Below are 12,374 nucleotides of genomic sequence, written 5' to 3' on the forward strand. Positions count from 1 at the left end.
CTGTTTGCAGATGACATGATTGTATATTTAGAAAACCCCATCGTCTCAGCCCAAAATCTCCTTAAGCTGATACGCAACTTCAGCAAAGTCTCAGGAACAAGATCAACTTGCAAAAATCACAAGCATTCCTATACACCAATAACAGTGAGCTGAGTCTTAAAGACTAAATAGGAATTAACAGGACAAAAAAGGAAAAGGGGCATTCTGGGTAGAGGGGAAAACAACCAAAAGCTCAGAGGTGAGAAACTGTATAATCCCTGTAAGAATGTGTGAGTGTTCAATGGGGCTCAAGTTTGGCTTGCATGTTGAGGACTGGCTGCTGACTAATAGCATCAGGCTGCTCTCCTCACTGCTGCCTGTGAGCGCATTTGAGGCTTTCACTTTTGATACAGAGCCTCACTTTGGATGATCCTTTCAACAAAATCTAACTGCACCCTAATTTTTTATGTTTATTCCATGTTTCTGTGTTTTTTTTTTTTTCTTTCTTCCCTACAGGCTGGTGGGTATTGGGTTTGGGGAGGGTGAGGACTGATGAATTGAGTTCCCATTTGATTCACAGACTATACAGCACACATAAAACACACCCTTATTAGGGAATCTTAATGAGGGATACAGGCTTTCAAGCTCTAGTGATAAGGTTGCCAAGCCTTTCCGGAGCTTGGGCCTGGGAGTCTGAATTCTTAACAGGCTCCCCAAAGTAAACCCTTAGCACAGTCAGATTGGACAGCACTTCCCTAGTGCCCAGTGTTGATCTGAGAAGGTACATTTAGGGCATACTAGCTAACACTTATCTAGTAGTAACAAATGCCAGGAATCATTCAAAGTGCTTTTTAAAAATTAACTCAACCCTCATAAGAACCCTACAAGGCAAGCTTGTAACTATGTCCATTTTAGAGATAAGAAAACTGGTGCACAGAGTTCAAATGACTTGTCTGAATTACACAGCTAGTCAGTGGCAGAACTGGAATCAAAGCTACTCTGATTTCATACCCTAGATTGCTTTCCTAAATTTTCAAGGCCATTAGCCAAGCTGATACGAAATACCTGCTATGCTCCAGGCACAGTCTATATTGCAGCAGATACATAAAAGTATTAGTTCGGTGCAAAAGTAATTGGGGTTTTTGCTGTTACTTTTAATGGTAAAAACCACAATCACTTTTGCACTGACCCAATACAACAGAGCTAGTGGTGTTCTGGTGAACACGTTATATCTGGTTCTCTGGGTGGGGGGAGGGGTGGAGACATGATATGTAATGCTTGTCAGTTTCTATGGTTCAGATGTCACTGACCATGGAATTGGGAAGAGATGTGCACAGTGGGCTCTGATAAGCTGTTATGAGCTGGCTCCAGATCACCACATGATACATCCCCTGCTCACTTGTGACTTGCTGCCTGGTGACAGCTATCACAACAAATGCCATCATGAAGGTACGAGCCAGTGGCTAGGGAAGAACAGAGAAGGAAAATCTATTTTCTCAAACAGCAGGAGTGTCAAGCGGCTTTGGAGAGCTAAAGTCGTGCTCTTGGTTGGGATAGTGGGAGGACCAAGGAAACTGCATTTCAGCACTTGAACAGCACAGCACAGAGCCAGGGGCCACCCATTGGGGAAGATCAAGGGTAGGAGCTCAAAGGCCTTCGTGCCCCCAAATATCCTTCTTGATAATCTCCTTACAAATTTATTTACTTGTTTAGAGACACAGTCTCACTCTGTCACCCATGCTCGGGTGCAGTGGCATGATCTTGGCTCACTACAACCTCCGCCTCCCAGGTTCAAGCAATTCTCCTGCCTCAGCCTCCCAAGTAGCTGGGACTATAGGTGCCTGCCACCATGCATGGCTAATTTTTGTAATTTTAGTAGAGATGAGGTTTCACCATGTTGCCCAGGCTTGTCTCGAACTCCTGAGCTCAAGTGATCCTCCCACCTCAGCCTCCCAAAGTGCTGAGATTACAGGGATGAGCCCAATTTATTTCAACTCAACTTGTTTTCCCCTTCTTTCTCTCCCAACCCCATGTCAAATACAGGTCTGCAAATTTTCTAGGGAGAATTTCCTGCCATACCCTATAGACCATCTGCCCTTCACATGTGCAAACATTCTCCCCAGGGCTAACGCAGAGGACCCATGAGGCAGCCTCATAGCACATAACAGCTCTGGGGGGCTGGGGACTCAGATGACAGACAAGATGCATGGTGAGTTTTTTGTGATATTTTAGGTACCAGCAATGTTTCTACAGGGTCAATCTGTCCAGTCTCCGGGGTGCAGCAGTGGATGAATACTTCAGGCAGCCAATAGTAGTAAGTGTGCTCTCTTTTCAGGGTTTCTCCCATGTTTATGTATTGATTCATTCACTCACTCATTCATTCACTGGCGTGCACTGCGCTGCCAGGTTCTGTGCTAAGCCATCACAGAACAGGAGAAAGAGTTCCCAGGAGCACTATGTGTTCAAGTCTTCCAGCTCTAATCTCCTCCATCAATTAAGAAAATCATCAGAGAATGATACCATTGAAAGCGAGGAAATTTTTAAACTACCTTTCAGTAAGTAACTTCTAGTTCCCCACTGCCCTGACCCACCCCATACACAACTCAGCCCTTAACATTTGTTCAATAATTCACATCCTCCCATTCATTCTAGTGGCCCAAAACATAGTAGAAGAACAAGCATTATATGACAGCTTAGAGCAGGAGCTTTGCCGTTAATCAGATTTAAATTTCAGCCATGGCCCCATTTTGCTGTGTAACCTTGGAAAACTTTAAGTTTGCATCATCTGAAATTCTTTCAGTTGTAAGTAGAAGAAAAATCAAATTGGCTTAAGCTAAAATTGAATGACTGTCTTTCAAAAATTACAAAGCCTAGAGACAGAGTTTGCTTCTGGGACGTGTTGCAGGAGCTCCAAAAATGTCACCAGGATGTGATTTTTCTATCCTTATCAATTATCTCCACTTCCTCTGATTTAACACTTTTCCTAGACAGGCTTTCCCTTCATGGTAACAAGATGGCTACAGAAACTCAAGCCTCTGATTTTTACGACTCTAAATTCCACAGGAGAGCCTGCCTTTTCCTAATAACTTAAGCCAAAAGCTCCAGATTTAGTTTAGGTAGTTTAGTTAGATTATCCTACCTTGGATTATGTGCTCATCTATGAACCAATCACTGTCTTCAGGGGAAAAGTAGTGCTCTGACTTCCCTATCTGGGGTCATATGCCACATGTTTTACCGAGGGTATACTAAGTTCACGTGGAACTTTTTGGACAGAATGTGGAGAAGAGATAAACCTGCACTGCTAAATAAATGCTGGATAGTCAGAAACACACACACACCGACACACACACACACACACACACACACACACACACACACACACCCCAAATGCCTGCTCCAGAGATTTTTAAAGAGTAAATGATACATCCTAGTAAAGCCCTTAGCACTTAGTAAAGCACGAAAAGCACTCAGTGCTTAACATAGTAGGTACTCATTTTTTATTGTTTTTATTGTTAACATTTTTCTCATTAAGCTCATGCTTTCTAAATTCTAACTCCTGATGACTTAAAATTACAGAAGAAAAGCTAGACTGCAAATTTCCTTGAGCTCAGTTTATCTTGGCAGAAAGGCAACATCTTTGATTTTTTCCCCCAAGGACACATTCGATGTTAGGATTTTGATGGCTCAAACAGTCAAATACACAGTAAACTTTATGGATGCAGGAGAGGAAGATCTACACAGGTTTTGTGCAAATCAGTGTTGCTCTTGATGTTTAAAATCTTCTCTCTACATCTCCCACCCACAAAACTTCATTGCAGACTTTTGCTACTCACACAGGGGAGAGATTTTAGATATTGGTCACATATGGGAATGATGTGTCAGTATTAGTTTTATTTATTGCTAAATAAAGATAATGATGTTTCCTTCCTAGGATATTATCCCCATTTTATAGACGACACATAGGAGGCAAAGTGGAATGATAGGTTGCATGAAGTCACAGAATTAAAAATTATATTAATTGGAACTAGGATTTGAACCTTTCAGAAGGCTCCAAAGTCTGGGCTTTTAGCCACTCTGCTTTGTGCCTCTAAAGTGACAGCATATATGTGAATGCACTTATGCCAGTGAATGTGTTAAGGACAAGCAAAGAGCTACAACTTGTTAGGTGCTTTCTCCATACTAGGTACTGTGCTAAGTGTTTTAGAGGCACCAGCTGATTTTTAAAGAGGGCACTCAATAAATGTTCATTTCTGTCCTCTTCCCCTCTACTTGAAAAGACTCTGAAATGAGGATTCCTACCTTGACTTGGCTCCATTTTTTTAGATGGTGGTGTGAATCCTTTTGGGGTGACCTTTCACTAATATTTTGTCTTTTTCTCCCTTAGAAAATTAATAGTCATATTTGTTTTCTGGACAAGAAAGTTAAGACTTAGCCAGGTGGTTGTTTACCTGGAGCTACTGGGGAAGCAAGGGTGAGAATTTAGAAGGTGTATCTGGCTAATGAAAAAATCATCTATCTTGATATCATGATACACAAAGGGTATGCTGGATGTTAGAATAAGCCAGAACATGCTGCAGTAACAAAAAGAAACCTCAGTGGCTTCTAATAACACAGGTGTCTTGTTTTCTACACAGTGTATCCATCATGCACCAGCTTTAGCTCTACCATGCATTACCCACACCAGTAATTGGGCCAGTACAGCAGCTTCTATCTGAAATGATGCTGGTCACTCAGGAGAAAGAATGAGTATGTTAAAGTATGAAAGGACAATGAAAGCTTCTGCCTGGAAACAGCACAAGTCACTTCTGTTCACATTTGATCAGTCAAAGCAAATCACGTGGCAGTACCTGAGCTCAAGTGGGTGGAAAACTGCAATCCTACCATATGCTCAGAGCAAGAGAAATGGCATTTGCAGACGACTCTAATAACTACCAAAGATCCAGAAAAAAATCAACTTTGATTAGCTTTATTTATTGCTCTGAACTACCTCTTGAATCCTAGGAAATATTTTAAAAATTATGTCTATGTGGGTTTTCCACCAATGTCATTCATTCATTTGTGCATCAATTCAGCAAATGTTTATTGAGATTGTACTATGTGCCAGGTACTGTGGTGGTGCTAGCACATGTATGGAAAGTAATTTTTAAAGTCTCTATTCTTCAGGAGCTCATACTTTATCTAGGGAGATACAAAACATGAAAAGAAATAATAACAGTCAAGACCGATAAATTCAATGTGCCAAGTACAATGGAAAACTCTAGAAATATTTTATTTTCAGCAGAGTGAAGGAAGGTAAGTCTTTGGGGACACCATGAATACAGAGAACATACAACCTCCTTTGAAAACTTCTAAAGCACTTCAGAAAATCCAACTCCTTGGAGTGATACAGCCCCAGCAATGAGCCAATAATTATGAATTACTCTAAAATTTGCAAAGAACTCTTATATACATGTTTTTTCATTTAACATGCAGAAGAATCTTATGAGGAAAGTAGGAGAGTGATTTTGTCACCCTTCAGCAAATGCAGGTACCAAGTTTCAGGGAATTTAAATGACCTTCCAAGGTTCCACAGCTAAAATAGGTCCAGCATCTAGATTGCATTGTATCTTTCCCAATATTCTTTCTATTCCTGCTTATTCTGCATTTGGCATAAACCATAGCTACTTCTGCATGACTCTTGTTATAGCCTAGTGGAAGTTAAATTGCCTCCCACAAAAATCAATTAACTATGAGGATGACCTTCTGAGTTCGATGTTTCCTTTGTGCTCCACTCCATTTTTAGAGGCCGGAACAACCTTTCTCTTTGAGCAGCTGTGGAGGGGACCTGTCCCTGCCCATGCATTGGCTTCTTGAAGGATGACTGCCCTCTGTGTCCTGAATCATCCTCCTCTTCTCTAGTCAAACCTAGCTCCAGATGTTACATTCACCCTATGCAGTTCCAGGTCATTGCAGCAGAGTAGCGTAGTTCTTGAAGGGTTTTGTCAAGAAGTAAGCTTCTCAAATGTGCAGCACCACCCAAGCATTAATCACACACTGAGAGAACTTGGCTGCCAAGGCAAAAGTGCCCAAGAGAGAAAGAAAATATTCCTACTGATCTCACAAATATATCTAGTACATCTGTCAACAACAACAAAATAATTCCAAGTCTTTTATCTTTTTTGTTTCCTTACAGAGTAGAAATTCCCTTTGTGTTTCAGATGGCACAGTCTGGGCTCATCCATGGCCTGGCGTTCTGGTTTGATGTGGCATTTGTTGGATTTCTGTGTGTATACCCCCCACCAACATTTTCTCAGTCTGCTCTACCCCATGCTATCTACTATTTGTAATCACAATTTTAAAGTGTTTAATAATTGATTTCAATGACACTAATTCTTGTTTCTCCAATTTTCAAGGAAATAAACACAGATGTTAATGTTAATTTTAGATTTTAGGAAAAAGTGAAAATGAGATGCTTTTCCATGTGTCATATCAACTCTAACTAAACTATGCAAAGCCTCTTAAACCAAATGGATTGAGCTTTGGAGGAGTGAGAGAGGGTTTGTGCTTTTTGCACCTCTTTGGTCTTTAATAGAATCGACGGGGTGGTACCCCAAGCCTTTGCTTTTGTTTCTGACACACCTGCTTATACAATTTCCTGTATCCTGATACCTTGAATTATACTTTTCCCAGTTTTGGTTTATACTCTGGAGTCCTTTGACGATCAGGCAGATGTGTATTACTAATGCTAGTTGCAACATTAGGAAACTTCGCTATCTGTGCACCTTCCTATTGCACAGGTTTGAAAGTTGCAGGGAAAAGAGGGGAAAGACTACCTACACCTTGGCTGTCACTGTTTGGTGCTCCTTGTGTGGGCTGCACCAGTCCGTGGCCCCCAAATCTCTATTCTCTTCCTGACTGCTCTACTCTCTTCCCAGGCTTTCTAGTATGTTCCAACTAGCAAAGAGATCTGGTCTGGGTCACATGCCCAGGTGGAGGAAAATGTTTACCATGTGCTCTCCTTCATTCCTTGTGAGAATGCCCAGGCTTATCATTGTACCTGCTTAGAAAGAAATGCCCACGGGGCTGTAATACAGCTTGGGGGTCTGGGGGGAAGACTCAAGAGAGGGGACCCCTGGAAACCTTGTCAGAGCTGACAATCTGAGAAGAAGAAAATGAGGCACAAATAACCTTGACTCCATATGAACATGTTTGTTCAAAGAATACATACATTTGCTCCTCTCTGTAATAACCCATGTAAATGAATTTGGTCCTGCAAGGGTGAGAGAGACAAGCGTGAAGTAGCCTACCTCAAGGGGGAAGTGTCTTTGAAATTAAATGCTTTGTCTTTTTAAAAATATATATAGAGAGAAAATTTGTGGACCAGCTTGGGCAACATAGCGAGACCTTATCTCACAAGGTTTTTTAAAAATTAATTGGGTGTGGTGGTGAATGCTGTAGTCCCAGCTTCTCAGGAGGCTGAGGTGGGAGGATCACTTGAGCTCTGGGCAACAGAAAAACAGGCGAAACCCTGCTTCAAAAAAAAAAAAAAAACAGAAGAAGAAGGGGAAGGAAGATTTGCATTCTATTGTATATTACATCTGAGTATATTTTGATATAAAAGTCATTTATATTACTTAGGCAGCTAAATTACATGCAATTTTTCCCCAAAACTTCTAGTCAAAATTAACCCTCTAGGAATTTGCCCAATGCTTAATGTGCCCCTTGCTCCCCTTCAGCCAGCAACCACTGCCCAACCCCTGGACAGGTGACCTTGGTGTAGAAGCACAGCAAGACTTTCTCACTTTTTCATATGAAATGAGGAAACTCAATTTAACACTCAGGCAGACACACACAGGATGTCTGAGCTGGAAGCATGGTAGATGCCATATGCTCTGGTAGTTTTTCTTGCTTCCAGAAGCACCTTCAAGACCCCTGAACAGGTTGGCAGGAGTCAGTAAGAGGCCAGACTCCAGACATCTCCCTTTGCTGGACTATTCAAGCAAATCAGCTTCTGATTTAACCTTGTTACTTATTGGGCCTCTAATGAGCTTTGATGCAGAAATACAGGTTGCCATGGTGGCCAAGTCTATGAGTTTGAAGCATGGCTCCCCAGTTGTCCTGTGTGATGTTGGGCAAATTGTTTAACCTCTCTGGGCATACTTCACAGGATGATTGTATAGATTTACTAAAATTATATACATAAACTCTTAATCCAGTACTCAGCATGTGGTACTTACGCCATAATTTTTTTTTTTTTTTTTTGAGACAGGGTCTTGCTCTGTCGCCCAGGCTGGAGTGCAGTGGTGTGATCTCACTCACTGCAACCTCTGCCTCCCAAGTTCAAGCTATTCTCCTGCCTCAGCCTCCCGAGTAGCTGGGACTACAGGGGCCCACCCCTACACCTGTCTAATTTTTGTGTTTTTAGTAGAGATGGGGTTTCACCATATTGGCCAGGCTAAACTCGATCTCCTGACCTCATGATCCGCCCGCCTTGGCCTCCCAAAGTGCTGGGATTATACAGCCATGAGCCACCGTGCCTGGCCTGCTCCATAAATTGAGCTATCCTTCTCATCAAAGGGCTCTATGACTCAAAAGAACAAAAACCACTATCAACCTTAGTCTGCAGTCCAACCCATTAATGTGGGTCTGACGTGTGATTGGCTTTTATCTCTTTTTCTTGCCCTACAGGGTAACAGTTTGGCTGTCAACAGCCCCAGCTGAGCCTCTGACTCATTGGTACCAGGTGCGGTGCCTCCTGCAGACTCCTCTCTTTGCCAAGGAAGGGGAGAAGCTGTCAGGGAAAGTGCTGTTTGTAGCCAATAAACGGTAAGCAGGAAAGTACAGATGTGGTTTCACCTCTTTTTCCTGGGCATTGAGGTCTGGGAGCAGGAAGAAGCTGGTGGGCCCCTGAGACTCCAGCACCTACAGATGGATAGCAAGCTTTCCAGAGGCCTGCCTGAGCAATGTGTGTGGTAAGGAAGAGGAGCTTCACATAACTCAAAGGCAGTGTTCTCCACCTGACGGTGGAGGAAGGAAGGAAATCCAGCAGCTCACGGGAGTACTTGCCAAGGCTTGAATGATCAAGTGTTTAAACCTTGTGTCAGCTTCCTGGACTGACTTACATTGGTCGGTCTGGCCACATACCCCCAAATTTAGTACAATAAAATTGATCTGTATACAGGGGAGAAAAGCATTCCAGAGGCAGTATATAGTGTCAGGAAGGACTCTGTGGAAATGGATTTCATGAGTTATCTGCAAGATTTACCTAGATTTATCTCTCATTTTTTCAATGTCCTATTTCACCTTGTTGGAACTCTGCTGTGTGAGTTAGAGGATGGAAGAGTAGAGGAGTGGTTCCAAGACCTTCAGGGTATCAAGGGTACTCAGAGGTCATCTTATTCTACTTTCTTTCCTTGCTACCTCCCACTCTTCCTTCTATTTTATCTTTTGCAGGTGTAATAGTCAAATTTTTATTTCAAAACTATTAAGCAGAAAAAGGCCTGTGCTTGAATACTCCTGTGACAAAGAGCTCGCTACCTGACAAACTAACTCTTTCATTTTTGAAGTCTTTATTTCTTTAATTACAAAAACCTAACATACATATAACTGAAAACTACAAAAGTGTATAGAGTCCTTCTCCACTCCCACACCTCTGATGTGACAGTTTGATTTGTATACTTTCAGGTGATTTTTTCGTGATGTGCCAGTAAAGAACATCATGGTGGGGCTTGTTTGTACAAGTTAACACTAGAAGTCTGCAACTTAATTTTTACTTAGTAATAAGTCCTGAATCTGCACAGATAGATCTTTTTTGTTCTTTTTAATACATGCATAATAGTCCAGAGCATGGATATACTATAAAGTTTTTTTAAAAAAAATCTCTGATCGACCGATTCAGGTTGCTTTCAATTATTTTGGCATTGCAACAAATTCTGCACTAAACATCTTGGAACACACAGTGTGTACGGTGACATGAGTGTTTTCAAATGAGATGCCTAGAAATGGAAATGCTGAATCACAGAGTATGTACATGTCATGCTCTGGTAGATACTACTTTTCTCAATGGTTGCACCAATTTCCCCTTGCACCAGCAATAAATAAGCATGTTCATTTCTCTACATCTTTTCCTAAACTTCATATTATCCATCTGTATGATTTGTGTCAGTCTGATAGACCCAAAAATATTTTTTTACAGTAGTGTCTTTTTAGTTTGTATCTACGTTTTGGTAAGGTCAGGTTACTCTTCATATGGTCCTTGGCTATTAATGTCTCCCATTTTCAGCATCTCCAATTATTAAAAAATTATCCTTACTGTTGATTCTATGTCTTACTTTCTATAAATTCCACTTATTGATCTTAGTTGTGTTTCTGAACTCGAACAAAGTAGGTTGGCTCTAACCTCTAGATGGCAGTTGTTCAAATATTTGGAGAGTTTTAACAAATGTCCTTCTAGCCTACCTGTCTTTAAGCTAACATCCTCAACTCCTCCCTCCCATAAGAGTGATTTTGAAATAGTTTGAAATTCTAAGTTCTCCCCCTCTGAAATACCCTGGTTATCAGTGTCTCCTTTTAAAACATTTCTTCAGCACTAATTACAGGACGACAGCATATGTGTTCTGATAAATGCTGGGATCAGAGCAATAGGAACTCTTTCTGTTTTGAATCATAATAATATATTTTTAAGTTTGGGATCCATTTTACTTGAGTGTATAGTCAATTAAACACAAGAAGTGTATTTTTGCATGATTGACTTTTAAATCACATTTCTCCCTTTTCCTAGTATGCAGCTAGCTGGTCTTTTTCAACTTCGGTACAGGTTTTTGTATTTATTCCACTCATTCAATTATCTGCTGTTTTTGGATCTTTACTAGAGCCAGTGGATTATTTCTTTTAATTTTTTTTAGCATATTAGTGATTCCTACCATTTTATCTTTTGCAGATTTAATAGGCAAATTTAGATTTAAAAAATATTAAGTAGAAAAAAGCCAAGGATGTAATCTTCCTTCAAAGTTTGCATGTATCCAGCTTTCTTCACACCTTTTGGCTTTGGTCATGGAAGTAGCTCAAAATCCACTCACCTGTATTCATTCCCAGGCCACATTTCTCCAGCTAGGTCAGAAAGAAATATAATATGACCTTTTTGGAATATGATATCTAAATAACCTTAATTTCTGACTTCACTCTCATAGCCCAGTCCAATAACTCTGCCAATAAAAAGGAAATGAAACTAATTGAACATCGCTTTTATTATAGTGAAACTGAGCTAGGTCTCTAATTATCATGACTTTCTATCTCCTTAACCTCATTTGGGCCCCTTCTCTTCCCCCATCATGTAGCCTCAGTTATTATTTCTTGCATATCCTCTCAGAGTTTCATTTTAGATATAAAATTACAAAACACTGTAAAGGTAAGAATCTACTTTCTTATTTATTTCCTCCTCGTTGCTTTTATACCTAAATAGTAATATTCTGTATCTCTTTTCTACGTCCTTTTTCACTGAGCAATACATCTCAAAGACATTTCCATATCTGCACATCAAGATCCTTCTTGTTCTCTTCCGTCTGCATCATGATCTTCCTTCGTGAAAGTTATTGCTTCCTCCATACAGGTGAAGGCTTCATTATGTTTCAAAAATCGTGACAAAATATTTGCTCACCTTTTTTATATGTGCCATGGCATCATTTTACTGATACACGTTTTTCATGTGTTTGTAAATTTTACTACTTTTTTCTACTTTTTTTCGTGATCACCTCTCTCGCGCTTGTTGTTTTGATGTTATTGTTCATCAAATTATAGGACTTTTCTGGGCAGTTATTTACAGGAGGAAGTTTCTGTGGCAGAAAAAGATGTGACAGTTTTCATGCTATCGGTTTTTCTCAACTCAAACTTTTTCTTCTTCTAGGTTGCCACAGAATCACACTGCTTCCTGCAACAATGGCTCCTCTTGTATTCTTTAGGTAGTTCCACCGTGCTCCAGTTCCAGGAGCATTTTTGCCCAAAGCTCTGCTCACCCCAGTTCCTGCATAAGATGTTACAAACAAGGAATATACCTTTTGCATTTCAGAAAAATGCTTCTCATTTTCAGGTGCTAAGACGTACTGCCCCCGGGCTCTTTTGTCCCTCTTTGCACTTCTTTTGTACCTTTTCCCACATGACTAATAACCAATCTTGACTGCTTTTACAGCCCTTACGCATATGTCTAAGACTGCCGATGATCTCCTTCTCCTAGTTTTACAGAAAATGAGGTTTGCCATCTGCAGAATATTTCGATTCTCCTTGTTTTGGGATAGCTTCCAGAAGGAAAAGTGGAAAATGCTGACTTATGCCATGTTCATCCTGAAAGTTACTACTTTCTTTCTGAATCCTTATCAACCATCTGTTTAATGACCAGTTCTTGGGGAAAAAAAAAAAAAAAA

The 12,374-nt window shown here is 40.6% G+C and overlaps 1 protein-coding gene across 1 annotated transcript in view; it reads left to right on the forward strand.

Annotated features, from left to right (window-relative positions):
• The window catches only part of LOC105508497 (histone-arginine methyltransferase CARM1-like), a 281,427-nt gene that overhangs the window by 262,123 nt on the left and 6,930 nt on the right, over nucleotides 1–12,374 (forward strand). Inside the window, exons 9-12 of the mRNA XM_011937360.1 lie at nucleotides 2,212–2,293; nucleotides 3,635–3,720; nucleotides 6,152–6,241; nucleotides 8,647–8,784. Of these exons, the coding sequence (XP_011792750.1) occupies nucleotides 2,212–2,293; nucleotides 3,635–3,720; nucleotides 6,152–6,241; nucleotides 8,647–8,784 (396 nt within the window). The remainder of the gene's footprint in view (nucleotides 1–2,211; nucleotides 2,294–3,634; nucleotides 3,721–6,151; nucleotides 6,242–8,646; nucleotides 8,785–12,374) is intronic.

The sequence above is a fragment of the Colobus angolensis genome, unplaced genomic scaffold (assembly GCF_000951035.1).
Source record: "Colobus angolensis palliatus isolate OR3802 unplaced genomic scaffold, Cang.pa_1.0 Scaffold162, whole genome shotgun sequence".
NCBI lineage: Eukaryota > Metazoa > Chordata > Mammalia > Primates > Cercopithecidae > Colobus > Colobus angolensis.